The following is a 22,016-nucleotide window of genomic DNA, read 5'->3' on the forward strand; positions in this document are numbered from 1 at the left end:
AGGCACCTTCTCCTCTTTTTTTTTTATTGTGTAAGAGTAATGGTCACAGAAAGGAACATGGACTAAAGGAAAAAAGCCGATCATAAATACACCCACTTGGTGGAACTTGGTTTCTTTACAGACCTATATATTTATTAATTCTACAGCTCTGTAAAAGAGAGATCAAGGTGCATGACAACATGCATTGTTTTCAAGCAGCCTCAAGAAAATGCAATGTCGTCTGCTGATTATGCAGAAAACAACAATGGTTAGATAAACAACTGTGGACATCAGACATACCAAACCCGTGGAAAAAATGGAGAAATTGGGCTTGGTTTTGGCTTAATTGACTTTTGAGTTGCTTGTTGGCTAGTTTTTGGCTTGTAGCTTGTTGCTTCTTCTTTTTTTTATCGGCTTCCGGCAAAGGAGGGCAAGCAGGGGCCAGTGGGGGGGTGGGGAATGGAAGCGAGGAAGAGAGTCAGTGATGCACAGTGGGCCCACCACAGTCCCAAACTGTACACCAGGGGGATCTAGTCACATTGTTGGGGTTCTTAGGGATTGGCTTGTTTTGAAATGGTATTAGCTTGATTTTGGACTTATTGTGGAAGTCGAGGTGCTTATTTACCACATGAAAGTTGGCAATTGTGGTGGACATCTGTTCTAAGCGGTGTCTGGAAAAATAACTGTAGTAGCAAAAGAAAGTGCTGTGTACTTCTATGTGGAGTTGATAGTGCCATCTATAGTTAAGATTCTTGTTACAGGACCCTGTTCTCTGTTTCTTAAAATTTCCCAAACTTAAACCCTTCAGGCTGAAATTTTCTATGCCGGGCAATCGTTTCAGGCTGAATTGTTTTGGAAAGTTTCAGCAAAAATGATTGAGCTATTTCCAAGAATGAGATTAGAAAAATACATTTTTGCCATATTAACAAATTAGTTTTAAGAGTGTCTTTTTAGATGTTCTAGCATCTATGCTTTGGAGCAGGGACTAACTTGTTAGGAGGGGTCGCCATTGTGTCAGTTCTGTGAAAAACTGTCCTAATTAGACCAAGTTAATAGCCTCTTTTTAAAAAAATCGCAGTTTGCACATGCTCAGTAGAGAGTTGTTAGTTTCACTGCTAAATTCTCCGAAGATTATGTCTGTAGTGAGCATGCTCCAACCCTTCACAAGAGTTTGTGATCAGAGTGCATGTGTGCCATCTAGGGTGACCAGATAGCAAGTGTAAAAAATTGGGATGGGGGTAAAAGGTGCCTATTTAAGAAAAAGCCCCAAAATCGGGACTGTCCCTATAAAATTGGGACATCTGGTCACCCTCATGCCATCCTCAGAGAGTGACTAAGCATGGGGCTAGAGGGACTGAAGGATTTTCCCCAAATTTGCTCTTCCGGACCACTCTGGCACTGAGCACCAAAACTGAAAGTAAGTAAACTGTCTTTCCTGTGCGCTCAGTGCCTCCCTGCTGGTGCCCAGGGAGTGGGGAGAAGGACAAAGAGTGAAGAATTAGCTATGGCTTGTAGGAGTTAACAGATGGGGAGAAGCAGAGGGCAGGGACAGTTGCTGGAAAGTAGTGATGGGGAGCACTGAGTGATAGGAGTTGGGGAGAGCAGAAGGGGATAAGGAGGAGTTGGATAAAAGCAGAGTGGTGAAAAGATAGGAGCAGAGGCAGATGCGGTAGAAGGGTCTATGACAGTAGAGAACTCTCTCTTCCAGAACCTGGAATTGAACTTTGGAGCCCTGAGTCGCTACGTTCTTCTTATCTCAGGAAATAGCTGTGAAATCCACTGGCAACATGTGTGTTTCATCCTCCAGTACCTGATCCAGACACAGCCTGCTATGTCTATCAGTTATTCTGTTAGCTCAGGTCTTGAGGTCTGTGCTGTGGATCTAAAGGTCCAAACTCTGCTGTTCACCCAACTTGAGGGTCAGTCAGTATGAATCTATGTGATGGAATATCTGAGGATTTTTTTCATTAGGAAATTATATTAAAAAAAAACTATGTAAAAACATTTTTTCCTGTTTAAAAAAAGTATTCGATCATGTAAATAAAGGCTAACATAATCCATACATATGAGGGGGCCAAATTAAATTACTTTTGGCATTTCCTAACTTGATCGCTTGACTTCTTCACTTTGTTTTAACATGGAATTTTTTAAAAATATAAAATAGTAATATCTGTAAACAAACAACATAGACCATAATACTTGGAGATAATACAATGTTGTGTAGTTCTCCATTCATTTTTTGTTTGGAGGATATCTTTATATCCAATGCATTTTCACATTATTAAAACACAACCATATAAGAGTTGATTTTAATACCCTCTTCAGAACACCATGTCATCTTCATTCTATTCTGTTTTTATTAAACTTAAAATGCTCTTTGTGGAGAAGCAAAGAATTTCTGTGTCTGAATTTGTTTGCTACAGTTAGTTCTCAATTGGTTCATTATTAGCAGGTAAACCATGTATTCTTACCATGTTTTCCTGTTTGTAGATCCTGATTTAATTAACTACATCTGTTTGAGGCTTACATAGAATGATGCATATAACCAGGTCTCAGGAACATTTGTGGAGGAGACAAAAATACATGTATTATTGCCTCTGCTGATCAGCAAGCATCTTTCTGTATATGCTCAGGAATGTTCAGTACATGTTCAGATCAGCATGCTGTCAGCCTTTTCTAGATGGGCAGTGTGCCTGGTTTCTTAAAGTTAACCATTGCACATGTACCAATATCTGCTAGATTCCATAAGCCAGTGCTGTTATTTGTTGTTGTGCTTTTCCTCATAGCGTGGTTCGTAACTCGGGTTTTCTTTGCAAATTAACCAAAGAAACACCAAACACTTTTTTTCAAAATGGAGCAGTAACCATATCACAGAGGAGGCCAGGCTCTTACTGTTAGCTAGAGGAATGATCAAAGGTATAGCCAGCAATCTGAATTCACAACACACTTGTTATCTTTTTTTTTATTGGGCTGGTGAAATATACTCCTCTCCCCTAATATTAATCAAGATTTTAGCCTTTGTGAAAGAGATGCTTGGTCAGTATGCTGACAACACTAAACTGTTAAACAAACTGAGTCATCGCTGTTACCAGATGGCAGTGCTTAGAAGAAATAAATGTGGATTAAAAACAGCTGACTCATGATTAATCCAGGGAAGATTAAATTAATGCTGCAAAGGTTGAAGGAAGCAGTTTGAGAAGCTGCTGGAATATTGACATTGTCCTCTGCCGAGAGTATCTGCCACTCATCATCCAGGAAGTGTAGAGTCTTATTTTGGACTCTTCACGGTTTAAAACATGCAGTTTGCAAAAGGGATTGTCCTCTTTCACCTTCATCTAGCCCTTTCCCATCTGATGAGCATGGTGCCACTGAAGTTTGTGCAGTCATCACTGCAGAGATAGACAACGGCAACTCATTCGACTTGAGGTGAAATTCACACAGAAATGTCAATTTGCATAACACGCAACTCGTAGTTTATTAAGCAGACCAATCATTGACTGATACCCAGACACTTCCAGTGTCAATTCCAAGGCCTAGTCCTTATCTACATGGCCTTTAATAGGCTAGGGCCTCACTGTCTTTAAGACAGTCTTTTCCGCCGCAACTCAACATGACTGCTTACTGCACAATCTCTTAAGGGGCTGGGGACAACATTCTCGGTGTCAGATCCCTTCTGTGGAACTCCTGACCACAAGAGATAAGATTGAACCTGACAGTTTTCAGAAGACAAAACAGAAAGCAATGTCATTTAGCTGTTTTGTGCCTCAGTTCCCCATTTGTAAAATGGGGATGGGACAAAGTGCTCTACCAACCACTGGATAGTACCACCTCCTGGCCGTTCTGGGGATTAGCTTGGTCAGTCCAACACCCCTTCCAGCCGTTATACCCAGTTAGCTTCTCCTCTGCAGCTCCTCTCTTGCTCTCAGGAGCCACAGCTGTCCTCCTGACTCCGCCCTCCAGCCAGGTCACTATCCTGGTTTCCCTTTCAGGTGGATGAATCAAGGGTCCTGCTCTCCAGCAGTCTTCTGTCTCACTTCCACTCAGTGCCACTACTGCAGTAGCTGGCAAAGGAACCCAGGCCTACCCTCTAGTCCAGGTTTGGCTCAGGTTCCCTCTACACAGCAGTTGAAGTCCAGTCCCTGTATCTTGCTGCCTTTCCCTGAGCTGCTTCTAGATCTCCTGGCCTTCCCCACTTCTCTGGGTTTGCCAGTCTCACTCCCTCCTCCCAGGGAATAACTAGGCAACTTGCTTCTGTAGCCCCCTCAAATACTTCTCCTTGCTACCCCTTGTGTTTCCATTTTCTTGTCTTTTATAGAAGCCCTTCCTGTCTCTCACAGGTGAACTCTCTAATTAACTGTCCCCAGCCTAAAGCTCCCCTGTTTGCAGCCTAATTAGGTGATTTGTTCCACCTGGTCCAACTCAGCTCTTGCAGGGCTAGTGTGGAGTGCACACCCCATCACAGGAGATAATAGCACTTTCCTACTTTACAGGATAGATAAGCTAAAGATAGGGAGGTTCTCAGATACTACAGTACTGGGAGCCATATAACTACCTTAGATTCATCTTGTTCCTTTACTACTACCTATTGTTGCTTCTTCATAGAATTAAACATTATAGTTGATGCAAGGCAGATGTGAGTTTGGTATACTGGGAGGGGAGAGAATTTGGGGAAAAGGGAAAAATGAAAGTCATTGTCTTAAATAGTGCCAAACAGTGTGCAAAAGTTTGAGAACTGCCATTTTACTGGGTTAACCAGTAATGTTCTAAATTCACAACTGAAAATCATTTTTAATTGGGCCCGATTCTGCACTCAAGCAAAACTCCCTTTCACTTTTAATAGTCATTCAACCTCTGTAAGGATTGCAGGTCCAGATCTCTAAATTTGACCAATTAAATAAAAACTGCAGAAAGTTTTAGAAATTGATTTTAAAATTTGAAATTTGTACATCGAAATCCAAAGATTGTACCTTAGCTGCAATTAGGAGATATCTCTCACCATCCAGCTTACGGATTTTTCCTTGTAGTGGGCCTGGGAGGTACAAAGTGTGTGGGGGTCCATTTGTGGAAATTCAGTTTGTGTTGCTCTTGATGTATGCCCTGCACCCAAAGGCCACAGTAATGGGTTGCATTAAAATTATTAACATGTTTTAACTAGGCTTGACAAACTGCTTATCAGAAAAGACTTGCTTTTTGTGCCAGTGTCTGAGAACCTCTCAATACTGCATCAGAATAGACAAAAATGTAATTACAGGATGAAATTTAGGAGAAATGTAATTTCTCTTTGCAGTTCAATTTCATCTTCAGATTTCAAATTTCTTTTCTAGGTCTCGATTTTATCCGAGTTGAAGGGTTTGTTTTTTCTCATGTAGCTGATGAAGGGATGATAAATGCCTGTGCAGGTGATCTGCTAAGATACCGAAAACAAATTGGAGCACAGCATGTTCAAATTTTTGCCGATATTAAAAAGAAACACAGGTAAATATGAGCCCTGTTTACGTATGTGTTAATGTAAAAATGATCTGATGTTCATTTTACATTCATCTTATTAATTGCTCAGAAAGTGAATATTGGGAGAACTTTACTGCTCACACGGTTTTGCAAAACTATTAAACTTGCACCTATAAACTGCAGCTTTCTGGGTCTGTGGAATTTGCAGTTGTTTAATTTTCAGAATTTGTAAATGTCTTATGTGTGACATAAGGTGATGCTTTATATCAGTTAGATGTATCTCCTTATTATGTTTACAAATAAATCATGTTTCATGAGGTTAAGCATCTAAAATGGCTATTTCAAGTTATATGGGTGGCTACCAAATGTGACACATACGAATCATGAGATTTTTGCCACATTAAAAGCTCTTATCCCTTCCCCTCCCTCTAATATTGGTTTCTTCAATTTTAAATCAATGCTGTATGTGGATATGGAGTATGTTTTATGATTATCAGACAGCAGCATCTTACGACAGCTATGTGAATTCCAGCTGACATTTCATCACAATTGTCACACAGTCCTTTCCGTTATTAGATGTTTCTTTGAATTTTATTTCAGAAAAAGAGAGAACCAAAAAGCTGCGAATTGCACGTATCAAGTAACTTGAATTCAAGAAAGATGTTTGTCTAGAGTGTGGGAAAAGTCATGGAAATAACTAGGTTTTGGACATATTTAATATCTGATTTTTAAAAAAGAAACATTTCATTATAGCTTCATTTCTGCATATTCTGAACATCCACGCAGTGATGTTTCTTCTTCTCCTGAGAAGTCCCAGAACGTGGTACTTTGTGCACATATTCTCATCTTTGTCATATGAGATACTGATAATTAGAATGTACACTGAGCTGTTCATCGGCTGATGCAATGTGGTGTTTGTTATTTGCTTAGTTAATAGTGGAAAGGAGAATGTCATCTAACCAGTTTATGGGAAACAAATATTCACAGGATTATTGAACTAAAGGGTAGGGGTTAAAGGGCTGAGGTGTTTTCCTTAACAACAACAACAACAACAACAACAAAATGCCTGGCACCAAGAATTAGCAGTATCCAATTCTCTAACTTGACAAACTGTTTCCCAGGTTATCCTCTGTTTCTAGCTTCAGGGATTTCAGTTTCCTTTCACTCTGTTTTTTCCCTCTATATTTTTATATATGCACTATCTCATCAAGGCCCTGCCATCACAATGACTTTCTTCTGGGTGCAAAAAATAGATTGATATTCTTTTTTTAGCACAGTCACACTACTAGAGAGGGTCATGGCAGAGTGAATATGCCAGAAGAGGCACTGCCTCTCAATATTAGTGAAGCAAGTTCCATCTGTTCCATTCCCAGATCTGGTTGGCCCAAAAAGAAAGACACTAGTCCCAGGACTACTGGTCTTTTGTGGTTAGTACCCTGTTATGGTAGTACAGAGCATCAGGTTACTGTATAATACTGTCTTTCGTAACTATCATATTTCCTGATTCTATTGTAGAAAAGATAAGGGGAAATTATAAATGTAAAAGTTGATGTTTCAAAGGCTAAAACTTTCTCAAATTTTTGAAGCTGTCTAAAGCTGAAGTTGCTGTAGATAGATGTAGGTTTTGGAAAAAGAGGCTAGCTTACACATCTTACCGACAGTTACTGCTTAAATTTGAATGGCACATCTTTGGATGCATGAAGCAAATACCGTTTGAAGATGATAGCTGCTCTCATTTTTTCTCCAAAGACAAATATCCAGGATATAGTGCTTGCTAATGACTGAAAGTTAGTACTTTTTGTTGGCCTTTATGAAATGAGATGATGCTCTTGGTCCAGTTCCTAGAGGACAAGGACCTGATTTACAGAAGATCCGAGCACCTACAACTCCACTTGAAATCAGGAGAGTTCAGCATCTATGAAAATTAGGCGCTCAGTACAAAAGCTGCCAGCTCAGTTGGTACTCCGGGGTGACAGTCTAGCACATTTAGCAGTCACCGTGTAGACAGGGTGAGACCCAGACAAAGAGACAAGTGGGTTATGGGGTCTAGGATGGCCAAACTTTTTTTTTCTTCCTCACATTGTGTTTTTAATTTCAACTGTAAAAAAGGGCACTTAACACTCAAAAAGCCAATCTTCAATTGTTCTGACAATAGGGAACTGAAATACATTCATGAGTTGTAAGAAAAGCAGTCTAACATTAAACAAGGTGGATAGCAAGTATGTATGCTGAAAGTAACAGCAGGTTATGTTTCTGCTCTTTACAGCGCTCACGCTCTGACAGCAGATGTCAGTATATCAGAGACTGCTAAGGCTGCTGAGTTCTTCCTTGCTGACGGGATTGTATTGACTGGAACAGCTACTGGAATGCAGGCAGATCCTAAAGAATTGAAAGGTGAGAGCTGTCACACGAAGGTCGGGCAACAACCCGTGAATCATTTTCTGGATTAATATAGAGAGAAATCTATACGTTCTCTGTTCTAAAAACAGAGAAGCTTTCTTTCACTGTAGAGTTTGATTTGGTCTAGCACAAACCATAGTGATTTGGGTTCTGGTTGGATGTACAGTAGCATGTTTCTAAAAACAATTTTTAAAGCGTAAAAGCTAAAATTATTGTAAGTATTGGGAAAATATGCTTGGTAAAATTAAGTGTTACTCATATTGGCATCTTGTAAGAAAAGGAAGGCTCAATTACTACATGATTTTAATTTAAGAATGAGATTCTCCATAGCCTTTTTTTAAAAAAAAGGCTAATGACTAGGCTAACTAAAAATACTTAACTATTAACATGGAAAGAATATTTATAATTGGATTTCTCATTGTGAAACTGATATTCCAGCAGGAAGACAGGAATCTGCTGAGATTAAGGGCTTGGCTACACTTGCAAGTTACAGCGCATTAAAGGAGCCCTGGTTGCACTAGCTACTATCCATTCACACTGGCAAGGCACGTAGAGCACTCTGACTCCACGGCTAAAGCGCTCCTGGTACTCCACCTCGGCGAGTAGAATAATGTTTGATGCGCCCCTGCTGGACCGCCCCAGCATCAGTGTGAGCAAAGTGTTGCATTACTGCGCTCTGATCAGCCTCCGGAAACATCTCATAATCCCCTTAAGTCAAGTTTTGGATATGCCCTTTGAAAGCTCCATTTGACAGCTGGCATGCTTATCTGCTCCGAGACAAAGTAACCATTACTGTGGAATGCTGTATGTGACAGAGAGAGGCTGGGGGGAGGGGGAGGTCTGCTGCTGTTTGAACTTACAAGACAGCATGCTGACATGCTCTCATCCCCCCAAAACCCACTCTCTCTCCCCCCCCACATACACACAACACACTCCCTGTCACACTCCACCCCCCCTGCCCCATTTGAAAAGCATGTTGCAGCCACTTGCATGCTGGGATAGCTACCACAATTTATTGCTCTTTGTGGCAGTTGCAAGGGCTGCTAATGTGGCCACACCAGTGCGCTGGCAGCTGTCAGTGTGGACAGACTACAGCACTTTCCCTATTGCGCTCTATGAAGACTGGTTTATCAAAGCGCTCTACATCTGCAAGTGTAGCCATGCCCTTAGACATTTCAGTGCAGTAATACTAGGGGAAGTGTAGCCTTTAAGATTTGAAAAAGAATTCTCTTTCGCTGATAAATGGAAAAGTATGTGACATTTAAATTATTTTTAAATGGCGTATTTGTTTCTAAGGGAGAACAACTTGACCCATGAATTCTGACCTGTGTAGATATCCTATATGGTGCCTAATGTTACTATATTAGCACAGGCTGGAATTGTCTTCAACAAATTGGATTCCTCCTTTGTTGCAGTTGATTCTGCAAAGGACTGATATTCATGTAGATGAATGGCTTGAATCTGAGAAATGCTGAGCACCCGCAACTTTCATTTGAAGTCAGCTCCCATCGACATGGCTGGTGTTCATAACCTCCCAGGATCAGGCTCTAAAAGTAATCATCATATGCTCAACCAAGACAGGGAACATTTTTAGCACCTTTTTAGCAAAAATTATTTGAAGAAACAAGAAGTCTGCTTTTATGGGTTCCATTCTTCCTGCTTTAAACATGGCTCTTTCTGGTCTAAAGACAGCCAGTCATTCATCCTTCCTTATTACAATTCTAAAGAAGAAAAGGCAGGTGAAAAACATACTACATGTTTTACATATTTAGCCTCGAGACCTGTGCATCAGACCACATTCAGAATGTTACATAGTTATTGGAAATTTCCAGTATTTATCCATATAATACAGGTTCAACACTATGTTGTTACAAGGCATATTAAACTGGGCAAAATAGGTTTTCATGTGTATATACAGAATTAAAACAAAGCCCTTGCCAAAGAATAGATGATAAATGACTACATTTTAGCCCACGATTAGGTAAACTGCAGTGGAAAGTTGGCCTTCTATGGAGATAGGCCTCTTAAAGTAATAGATTTTCTCAGTATTAAACAAAAATTGTTTCATGAAACAGAACCTTCTGAAAACAATGTGAATATAAAGCTTGACAGACCTAGCCTTTGTATCATCCACACCCTTAAATTAGTTTTTTGTTTCCCCCTTCTTCAATGGAAAAATCAAATGAGTCTCAAAAAGTCATAAAAACCAAAAGGCAAAATTCTGTTCTCTGATGTGTGCACATAGCTTCCCTTGACTTTGGTGGGTGCCAGTTCACGCATCAGAAAGCAGATTTTGTCCTGTAGTTTTTACAGTGGGATACCAACCAAGCCAAACTATGGATTCTAGGATTTGTGTACGTGTGCCAGTTTTATTCTCTTTCTGGGTCCAAAGAACAGAGACAAGAGAAATGACACAAAGTATACTCATTTGTGTGGCTTTCACTTTTTTGTCATGAATACAACAAACCTATTATCCTGGGTTTGTTTTGGTTGGATCACGCAGCTAAGTGCTGAGATTTTGTGACAGTGTGGCAATCCCTCATTTAAAAGGGTGGTAGTTTTGAATTGTTAATTGAGGAGGGACCTCTTGAAAAATCAGTATTCTAGGGTAGGAAATGACAGTTTAAGCACATTAGTGTTGGTAATCTCTCTAAAGGAATCAGACCTACAGTACACAAAGTTGAGTGTTGGTGTGAGTGAAGTTTTGCATTTCACAAGTTTCTGTGTTGTTAGAAGTACTGTGTTACAATGAAGACTTTAAGTGTAGACAAAATTGGACACCTTTCATCATGTTACAAAATGTATAATTTAAAACATTTTATGCCAACTTAAGCTTTGATCTGATCAGCTGTCTCTTGAAAGCAGAATTGAAAAGGGAGTTGAGATTTTGCCATATCCTTTTTCAGATTTGTTATGAAACAATACAGAAATGCGAGTGCCTTTCTCTGATGTATTGAATTGACTGTGATTTGAGGTAGGAAAGAAGGGTTTCTGTCAAACAAGGAAACTGTGTATAGGGGCTAGAATTTTGTTTTTAGTTTGTGTTGATACCTTAATTTAAGCCGCCTAATGTGGTGATACTTTGCCATGACCAGCCCTGACCAAAAGTCCTTTCACATGATATCCTGAGGATCTCTCATGTATTAATCTCTGTAAATCTTTTATAGAGGACTACACATATGTTGCTTTTCCTCTGTTTATGAGTGCAGGCAAGCAGGCTCCTCTGAGTCAACTACCAGTCCATTCCACACAGCAGCTGGCAGGCATTGCTTGTACAGCCAGTGACTATTGGCCTCTCTGTAGTACCCAGCTACTTGGGTTCTACAAAGTACCTAAGCAGCACTGGTCTAGGAAGTGAGCGACCCAGAGTCCCCTGTGCTCTTGCACTCTGTCCCTGCCAGGCCATTAAGAAGCCTAGAATGCTGAGCATTTTATGTTGCACTTAATTTCTTAGCAGACTGTTTCCATTTGAGAATGTGTTTAACTTTCGGATAGGCAAAATTATATTATAAAAATGTCTATGGTGGGAGATTTGTCCAAGTCTAAATAGCTCAAGGTTTGCTTTTGGAGGATAGGTGCTTTCATCTTTAGATCTCCAGTCCATATCCAGTCCAGGTTGGAAGTGACTAAAAAGTTTTTACTATCTGATGACTGTTTGATGAACTGTGGGAAAATGAGTTAGTGGTCGTAGTCCAGTAACCACTGGACAAGTGCCCAGGTCACAAAAACCACCAGCATAGATAGTAATAATTTGTACTTTTGTTGGCATTGTTCACACTAGGGACATGGAGACCAATTTACCTTTCTGCACATAGGTGGTTCACTTATGTTGGGGTAGGGGCACATTGCTGCTGCCCGTGCTGTACCTGTTCTATAGATAAAGAGAGGACTTCTGTCACTAATCTGCACCTTTTACAAGCACTAAGCATAATGATGAAAAAAAGCCCTTTGAATTCAAATAACTAAAATGTGTTACAGTGCAGCATATACCATAAACACAGTGGTGTGTATGGTACAATGATTATTGCATATGAAAAAAATGTTAAAGAAAAGTATTTGATCAAGTTATTGGGGCATTGTTTAGTTTTACACTGTTTGCCTTTATTTTAAAGCTATGAATTTTTGGCCTTTATTTCATGCAACTTGTGCATATCCTAGTTCAAAAGCTTTCATTATGCTTTGCAACTAAATGCTATTTCATCTGATTTTTATTAGACATGTATGCAGATATACTGTCCCAAGAAAGAGCACAGTGCCCTCTAATTATAGTATATTGAAGCAGAGGAATGTCTAAGTATAACTGTATAAACTTTGAGATCTTGTCACATAGAATACATAGTCACAAAATTATCTGAAAAAGTACAGTAGCTTGAGAAGAGTTGGCTTGAGAGTTACAAACAAGGTTTGAGTTTAGAGACAATTAACAAACATAATAATTAATGTTTAATTCTGCTACGCAGAAACATCATACCGTACTGATTCCCATAATGCTGTTGCCTATTTAAAAAATAAAAAGTTAGAATTTGGGCAGTGGTATAGCACGAGTCTTATTAAACAACACCAAAATGTAAACCATTTGATATGGATCAACATTATGTCTTACACTGTGTGAAAGTATCTGTTTAAAATAATTTGAGTGACTTTACACTCAATTTGGTAACCCAATGTAATGCCAAAGTGGGCAGTAGGGATGATGTATGTTTCCTATCCTGGCACTTTCTGGCTGGCCCCACCTTCTGCACCGGAAGGGACAGATCTGTGTGTGGAGGGTCTGTTTCACACACAGATTACAGCAGGATGCTTGGATCCTTTGTTATTTAAGGAAGCCTTTGAAATAGCACATTTCAGTTTTCATTGTCTTAGTCTTTGCTTCTTAGGGCTTCTCTCAGGCCCATATGTCAGCTTAGATATTCTACTCTTCCTGCATCATCAGTTTACTTATTGACGTAGTATAATTATATAGTGCCTGCAATGTGTCCTGTGCACTTTTCATAAAAACAAATACAGACTTGTGACCAAATTCTCCTGGGAGAGCAGTTGAATACTGCAATGCATATCTGTGAAAAGAATGTCATGTTAAATCTGTATTTGAGCCTAAGTAAAGCTGATATGGTACTCTTAATAGATAGGGCATTTTATAAATAAAATTCTGATTTTGTTTTTGTTTGGTAATATAGTAGAAAGCTAATGAATCTATTATTGTGAGCAGGACTCCTGTCAGGATATAAAATAGGCATGAAAAGGGCTATAGCCGGACTAATCTGATGTGTCTAATTCAGGGCAAGGCTTTGCTTAAAATTGTCTTCTGCTGTAGGATGGTCTTATTCTTCTGTGTTTACATTATGTGACAGATGGTGTTTGTTTTAGATGGAAGAATGCTAGCACATCTGATCTAGAGAAAGCTTCAGTAGCATTTGTATAGGTAGTTCTTCTCTTGGTGAAGCAGAATGGCAGTAAATAATTAGTCTTTCCTATAGCATCATTAACAAGTTACACTTCTTATGAAACTTTTAAGTAAACAGCATTTTCTTGCAGAGTTTTATACTTTACGTGTGTATCCTTTCCCTTAGCTCCCTGATGCTTTAACCACCTATGCCAGCTTGTTATCACCAAGTAAAGCAATTTTTATATGCCTGTAAAGGTCAGAAATAATGCTCAACACCATTTTCTTTGAGGAAGCAAATAGAGCATCCAGTCCTGCAAGGCACCGAGTCATTTTTGTGAGAACCAATTTGAAGTGAATGGTCATGAGGAAGTTCAGCACCTATTAAAATTGGGCCTTTATTTTTTCATAGCTAGATACTGACTTGTGCCTTTCAGAGACTCCTGTTAATCATCTGTCCTTTCTCCATAAAAGAAACTGAACATAATAATAAATTTGTGATCTGAACAACAAACTACTTTCTCTGGGCCTTGTATCGATTTCTGTCATATTTTTAAAAAAAAAAAAAAAAAAAAAAAACCCAAAACCTCAGAATGCTTCAGTCTCACAGTGAACACAGTCACTTGAATAAATCTGAGGGAAATTCACCCTTGTGCACAGGGACTGCACAAGGGCTGAAGAAGGACTTCAGTGTTGCATAAGCCTTGTCTTCTGCCCAGGGGTGAATTTCACCATATGCAACCTGGTGAAGGTTCGACTTGTTAAGTGATGTGTTATTTCTAGATAAAATAATGTGCTGCTTTTATGTCCCACTGCCCTTTTAAAACAAAAACAATCTTTACTAGCACTGCCTTTGGCCTGCAAATAAAGTAGATGGAGTTTCCAAATAGTCCTCATGACCACTGTTTGCTTCCCTTCCCCTAAATTAGAAGATCAACCAGAGAGACTGTTCAGTTTTCCTTTCATGGGGAATAACACTGGTTTGTTGCGTCTTCCCTGAAGATCTTGTTCTAGTCGTCTGTATAGCATAAATTCAGCAAAGAGACCTGGTAGAAATATACACTGCTCTAACTACCATTATTGTGATTTAAACTGATAACTAAAGAATTGTAATGAACACAGCATTATTGAATAGTTCTGCCATTTTAATAATCTCACTGCCTCCACCCAAAAAACCCCCATCTGTGCTGACATAAATGGAAACAAGAATAATGTTGTCTTCTTGTTGCTGTTACACTTTAATTACCATATAGAAAGATTTGTTTTTATTCTTTTCCTTTTGGAATGAAAGAGAAATTGATAACACAGTTAAGAATCCTTATTTTGATATTTAAGTAACTCCCATCGGAATAAATTCTGTCCCCACGACACTGGGTTCTGACTTGAGTGATCTGGGTTCTATTCTAGGTGCTATTGCAATATAAATGACTGCCTTTTTCTATGTGTTTGTACGGCGCCTAGCAAAATGAGGCTCTGATCTCATTTGGATGCTAGGTACTGCTGTAAAAATAATAGTAACAAGGAAATCCAAGATGCAGAAGAATCATTATACTTCTGCTGTGCAAGGGAGCTCCCTCAAAAGCTCAGTTCAGCAGAGACTTCTTGGTAGGGTTGCCAACTGCTTAATCGCACAAACCCAAATACCTTTGCCTCGTCCCCCATCTTGCCCCTTCCCCGAGGCCATGCCCTTGTCCTGCCTCTTCTCTGAGGTCCTGCCCCCACTCACTCCATCTCCCCTTCCTCTCTCTCCCCCACTTACTTTCACCAGGCTGGGGCAGGGGTTTGGGATGCGGGGTGTGGGCTGGGACAGGGGATTGGGTGTGGGAGGGGGTACAGAGTGCAGTCTCTGGGAGGGAGTTTGGGTGCAGGAGGGAGTGCGGGCTCTGGGAGGGAGTTTGGGTGTGGGCTGAGGCAGGAGGTTGGGGTGCTGGAAGGGGTGAGGGGGATGGCGCTTACCTCGGGTGGTTCCCGAAAGCAACCAGCATATCCCACTGCAGCGGCTCCTAGGCGGGGGCAGCATGCGGAGACACCCCCCCCGAACTCCCCTCAGGAGCCAGAGGGATGTGCCGGCCGCTTCCGGGAGCGGTGTGGAGCCAAGGCAGGTAGGGAGCCTGCCTTAGCCCAGCTGCACCGCCAGACTGTCAGCGCTTAAAATCTCCCAGTTTGGCTGCAGTAGCCTCCGGGAGACAGAGCGTGATTTCAGTAGACTCCCGGCAAAACCGGGAGGGTTGGCAACCTTACTTCTTGGGCATCTTTGTGCAGCCTGGTTTGTGGGGGCAGGAGAAGAAAGGGCTAGCGCAAGTGAGGCCACTGTATTCACTCATTGCCCCATGTGGAGTGGGGGTCACAAGAGTGGCCATTAATTATTTCAGTCCCGGGCTTTGCCTCTTCCTCAGCACTGAAACTGCCATGTGATGCATGGCCAATGGTGGTCTCATGTGACCCCAACTCTGTTTCCTTTGCTTGAATAGTGCTGTACAAAACAAATGCAGTTTTGTTAGTATGCAGTTTTGTTGTAGCCATATTGGTTCCAGAATATTAGAGAGACAAGGTGGGTGAGGTAATAGCTTGTATTTATTCTCAGTTGGTGAGAGAGACAAACTCGAAAGCTTACACAGAGCTCTTCTTCTTTTGTTAGCAGTCATTGCAAGTGGTTTCAATAGACAAGCCATGTAATTCTTTACCAGAGAAACCAAGACCATGTGTTGCGGATAGTCAGTATCATTTTTTAGCAAAGTATCAGTTGGAAATTGGATAAGTCAAGGCTGGTTAATTTTGTCTCTATAATTTTAAGGGTGGGAGAAGGGAGAATGATTCTAGAGCAGGCTTAATCCTAATGTTGGATTTACATGCGTGGCTTTCTTCACCTTAGAAGTTGAACATGCTGTGAAGATTCCAGTGCTGATTGGGTCTGGAGTGACGCTGGAGAATGCAAGGAGCTACCTGGATGCAAATGCTTTAATAATTGGTTCATATTTCAAGAAAGAAGGTTACTGGGCAAATAGTGTTGATCCTGACCGAGTAAAGAAATTTATGGATCATATAGGTAAACTGAGAGAATGAATTTATCATCATATAGTATTGTGTTTGTGCAGAATAAAATCTGGCCACAGCAGAACTTCTGTGGGGTTACCGTACACATCCAATATGATATAAGTACCATGCACAAGTAACCTCCATTAGCATTCATGGGAGTTGCATGGGAATTGGAATTGGTTAATACAATATTAAATGGGGGGAGGGAGGGAATCTTCTCCATGGCTAGCCAATAAATCAGGGGGCATTTTAAAGAAAACAGTTGTTCTCAGTTTCATTTGTAGGCACATTTCTGCAGCTCTCTACTCCCATGTTCCAATACTAAATTACCTCTTAGAAATTTTCAGGAATATATTCTTTACGACAGGTAAAGAATTTGTTCAGCTTAAGAATTAGCTGAGTTTTGTTTTATGCGTGGAATATAATAGGACACCCTAAGATTGCAGCCACCAGAATTGTAAATTGGGCAGGTCAGTTAGCCTCTGTGTGCCTCAGTTTCTCCATCTGTAAAATCAGGATAATACCTATTTTAAAAAATGTTGTAGGACATAATGAATGAGTTTTTGTAAAGCAGTTTCATCTAATAAAATAATAATCAAACTGTCAAAAAATACAGTAAAAATGCTATAAGTTAGAAAAGTCCATTTATTCATGTCTGAATACTGGTGACGACATAGCAGAATTTTTGGAAGTCTTGATCCATCACTAACTTCAGACACTCAGCAGCTGCCTCTCCCAGTTATGAGTGGCACCCTATCTATTTATCTCCTTGCTGGTCCTTTACTATGATGACCCATCATGAACTCCTTCCATGATAACTTTCTCAAGATTATTTCCATCTCTGTGGCTAATGTGAGCAAACTACATAAGTTTGTGCCTGTTGATTTCCGAGAGCAGAGAGTCCTCTTTTCTCCAGTAATATTTCAAACATAAGAGTCTATGCCAGCACCCCATTTCAAAGGCTTCAGTTTTCTTCTAGTCATCCACATTAGTTCCCTAAGATTCACCTCCATAAGTCGCTATGGAAAAAAATTAAACTTTTCACCAGTTGAACCTTTGTATGTTTTGAGAGGCCATGGTTTTTCCACACTTTTATAAAGGAGGCCATGGCTGAACAAGCCATCACTAGTCTTCTTCCGATTTCTCTAGAATAGCCTTCTTGGTTGGAATATGTATGATCCCAGGTAATTAAATTAATCTACTACCTCTACAGCTTGACCATTAATCTTGCTGTCCACTTGCATCCTGATGTTATTGATAGTGTCAAGATATATGCATTTTTATTTTTGCCCCTTTCAGCAGTAGTCCATATTTCTCATTAACAGTTTTTAACAGACTCCAACATTTGTTGAATTCCATTGATGGTTGCAACAAAAACATTTCTGAGTTCCTTCCACTTTATCAAAACTTTCAGGGCTTATCTCAGAATAAATTCTGCATACATGTTAAAAAGACTTGGGGACAGAATGCTCCCTTGTCTCCCATGTGCCAGTGGAAAACCTACTGCTGTTTGCACCATAATCTGTTGACAGTGGAGACTTGTGATGAATTCAGTTAGATGCTTTGGAATCCCCATGTCTGCCAGTATCCTCCAGAGGGTGTTATGATGGATGATATCAAATGCTTTGGCGTAGCCAGAGAAATGCCTAATCAGTGGATTGCTGGATATTCACAATTTGATCATATGTGCCTTGACCCTCTCTGAAATCAACTTGTGGTGATGGTAGTTCTGCTTCTGTCATTTGCTTCTTGCCATCCTGAATTATACAGAGGAACACTTTACTTGCATGCTATATCAGGGAGATGGTACAATAGTCACTGTACTGTTCTATTTCCTTTCTTCGGTAAGAGCAGAAAAATTCCCTTTGTCCAATCATCCAGTCAATTTCTAGTCATTCATGCATCGTTGCAAATTTTCCACATGAGATCAATACCACCATCACTGATCACTTTTAGCAATTCTGCTGGCACATTATCTACCCCTGGTGCTTTCCCAGGCTTCATTTTCATAAAAGCACGCACCGCTTCCTCGCTCAGGATTGATGGCTCTGGGTCTGTACTCTCTTTTCTATCATCCTGTATTGTAAGTGGCTCTGATGAGGCATAGAGGTTGGCACAGTAATCTCTCTGTGTTTGAAATCACCACCTTCAATAAAAAACACTGCCATCACGATCTTTTATTATGCTTGGTTGCAGGGAAAACTTCTTACTAAAATGTCTGACCACTGTGAACATACCTTTTGTTTTATTATTTTAATTCTCAAGTTCCTCACATTTTGCTCTAATGTATTTGCTCTTGTCTCCTCTAGTCTGCCTTTCAATCTGTCTGCTCAGTTCCTTACAGTGTATTTTCTGTCCTGCATTCTTCAGTCTCCAAGCCACTCCCACTCTGCATAGTCATTTTGGCAGCTCAGTCACCTTCTCTGTTAATTATGATGCGGTCCGACACTGGCTTTTTGGAATGTGTGCTTTGGCAGCTTCAAGCATGATAGTTTTCATTTTATCCCAAAATTCATTTGGGTTGTTCTTCTCTTTCACCTATGATAGTGACTCAGACCTGTTCTTTACATGTAGTTTTTGTTGATTTGCGACAAGTGCAGACACAGCAGACCTGCCAAACGTCTTATCTTTTTATATTTTAATTTTATATTTGAGGGTAACAGTTGATGGTCTGACCCACAGTCTGCACTCAGGGACGTCTTTGTCCCTTGGACACTTTATCTCCAGTGTCCCTGTATCATTACATAGTTGATCTGGTTCTTTGTTACACCGTCAGGTGACCTCCATATATGTAAACATATAGGATGTTGGGTGGAGATAGTGTTCGTAATGACCAGATGATTACAGTAACAGACTTCAACTAAACATCTTCCTCTCATATTGTAAACCCAGACCATCGTTTCCCTTTATTTCTTTAAGAGCTTACAGCTCCAACTTTCGTGTTCGGATCTCCAATTACAAGGGTGAGGTCTTCACTTGGTGTTTTTAGTAAGTGTCTCTTCAAATCATTCATAGAATGCCATAAATTGTTCACTTGTCAGCTGCATAGAGGCATAAACCTGTATGATCAACATTTTAACTGACTTTGCTTGAAGGCGAATTGTAATGATTGTATCGCTGATTGGATTATATCCAAGCACACACTTTGGTGTCTCCTTAAATAAAATAAATGCAACCCCTTTTCTCTCACTTTCTCGGAACAGGAGTGTACACCACATACCCATCCATCATCACAAAATGACCTCTACCATTCCATCACAGCTCAGATTCCATATATATCTATCTTACATCTTTGATCACAGTGGCAAAGTTCCCTTCATACATACTCCTTACAATCCATCTTCCTGTTCTGATAATTCTTTTACGAAGGTTCAAGTTATTCTTTTCCTTGGTGCAAACATCAGGTACTGTACTTCCCAAAAGATTTGGTACAGCACCATCTTAACTGCAGCTGGTACTTTTGATGGCTGGAATCTCCTCCCCAGGATAATTTGATAAGCCTTTTGGCATGGGAGGTATCTCACCATCCAGTGCCACACATGGATCACGTTGCCTTTGTTCTGCCATGATTGGTCTCATGGGAGAAAATACAGGGGGTGGTTTCCTATTGCCTTCCCTTTGTGGTTGCCGTTGCTTAATCATGATTTAATAACTTTTCTCCCTGTCGATGGCATTTCCTCCATTGGTGGTCCCAATATCTTCCCCAGGAGTTCATCTGTCTGAAGCCATTAGTACTTCCTGAGGTTTCAGGCAGTTGTAGGTGGTACGGTCTACTGCCATTACAGCATCAGGTTGAAAATGCTCTACCACCACCAAAATTTAAAAAAACAACAACTGGGAAATGGATTCACTTACTTAATGAAGAGTAAGTGTAAATATTTAATTATATTTTAAATAGAGCTTCTGGAATTTTTTTTTGAAATTTTGACAAAATATTTTAATAAAAAACATTTGGAAAGAAGATTTAATGCTGTTTCCAGATCAGTTAATACAGCTCTGCACTTCTCATGATTAGTATTAGTGGTGTTGCAGACTGCCAAGATCCTTCCTAATACACACAGGGGTAATTATGATGGAAGCCTTTCTTGTAGTACTGAGGGGTAAACACAGATTTTCATTTTTCACAAAGAATTCGTTGTCATAGAAAACAATATTGGATAGATTCAATCATCTCTTAAAACTAAAATTATCACATATACAAATGATTTTCCTTAGCCAAAAAAAATCTAGAAGTCATTGTGTGCTTATGTAAAATCAGAGAATGATTAGAAGTGCTAAAAGATTAAAAAAAAATCTTTTTTGTTATTTGGGTTCATAATGTGAAAATCTTGTGTGATGTTTTAGTGAGAATGGTGTGGACCCAGACATGTTCTACATTGATACATTTCAGAGAGGTGTTTTTATATGAGCACCCAAATGAAAGAGAAGAAATTGTGCACAATACTATGTTTATAATTATCTATATTGTATTTTGCAGATTCGTTGGGTTGGAAATGTTTTTACTTCATGAACTATCTTATGGAAAAAAAACAGTCAAATGTAAATAAAAATGACAAGTTCTGATTCTATTTTGAGAGATTTTACTTTCATTTTTGATCATTTGGCTCTAAACGGGATAAAACCCAGAATCTGAAGTGTCATGAATGTATGTGTGTTTTCATTCTTTGGGACTGTGAGTGAAATCTGTCCACTGGGATCTGTCTCTTGACATCTGTGTCATCTGTGCGTAGCTTCCATTAATGCTAATGTAAATGATGTTGTGTATATCAAAGGATAAATGTGTAAACCCTTTGTAAGCTGGTGGAGTCTCCATCCATCTCCAAACAAAAGCAGCACACTCATTGTAGAGCAAAAACATCATCTCCCAGAGGTTTTGTTTTGTAAAGATACAGGTAATTCCAAAAAACACAGCGTGAAGCTCAACTTAAGCCTTCTTCCATGGTTCCTTCTCCCTGGACTTACCTGTCTGTCCAATGGTTCCACCAAAGGCTGTTGAGTCCTCTGACTTGCTGTGGTCTGTAGAAAGCACAGATGCTTCAGAAACATGTGTGTATGGTTACAAATTTCTGTGTCTGCAGTAATTTGCACTCCTTTCCCTGCGATTTGGTGGGACTGGCTGGTCTATTCCCTCCAGAACTACAGAACATCTGCAGGGAAGAGTAGACAATGTCCTAAAGATGATACTCTTACCTTTTCATACATCCCCAGCCCCCAAACAGAGTCTGCATGCACAGGCTGTGTGCAGAAGTATTGGGAAGCATGGGGTCCTTCATATGTTAAATTATTTTTCATCCATTCCATTTACACACTACATATTGTAACATATAAATCTATATGCTAGCCAGGATGTTCACTTTGTTTATTTTTGTAAGTCCTTAATACTAAATTATGAGACCCATATTATATAGTACTTATCCTGTTTACAAAGGCACATGCTGTATAAAATTAAAAAGCAGTGTGTTTAGAATTCAGTAAAAACAACTGATTTCCATGTTTTAAAGTTAATAATGATTTTTTTCCCCACCTCTGTGTTTCTGGGGAGGTTTCAAGCAATTCACAACTTGCATATATTTCCATACCTGATTGCACAGTAGATGAAGTTCTTGTAGTGTCACACATTTTCTAGTGGAATTATCACCAACTTTGAAATTCATTGTTAAGAAAATGATGCAATAGAAAGACTAGCATGTGAACAAAGAGCACCAGCTACTAATCAATCTAGTGTTGGAAACATTTTAAAGCAGTCAATCGGAAAGTGCAACAAATACAT

General features: G+C 39.8%; 1 protein-coding gene across 7 annotated transcripts in view; it reads left to right on the top strand.

Annotated features, from left to right (window-relative positions):
• Positions 1-20,814, top strand: part of LOC128848735 (uncharacterized protein F13E9.13, mitochondrial-like) — a 43,039-nt gene extending 22,225 nt beyond the window's left edge. For 5 of the 7 annotated variants that reach the window (XM_054048848.1, XM_054048851.1, XM_054048852.1 and 2 more), the window contains 4 exons: positions 5,304-5,454; positions 7,694-7,821; positions 16,083-16,256; positions 20,724-20,814. In XM_054048848.1, the coding sequence (XP_053904823.1) occupies positions 5,304-5,454; positions 7,694-7,821; positions 16,083-16,256; positions 20,724-20,809 (539 nt within the window). In that variant the 3' untranslated portion in view covers positions 20,810-20,814. The remainder of the gene's footprint in view (positions 1-5,303; positions 5,455-7,693; positions 7,822-16,082; positions 16,257-20,723) is intronic. The other 2 variants (XM_054048849.1, XM_054048854.1) reach the window with 2 other exon arrangements.
• Positions 20,815-22,016: the final 1,202 nt, after the last annotated feature.

The sequence above is a fragment of the Malaclemys terrapin genome, chromosome 14, assembly GCF_027887155.1.
Source record: "Malaclemys terrapin pileata isolate rMalTer1 chromosome 14, rMalTer1.hap1, whole genome shotgun sequence".
Classification (NCBI taxonomy): domain Eukaryota; kingdom Metazoa; phylum Chordata; order Testudines; family Emydidae; genus Malaclemys; species Malaclemys terrapin.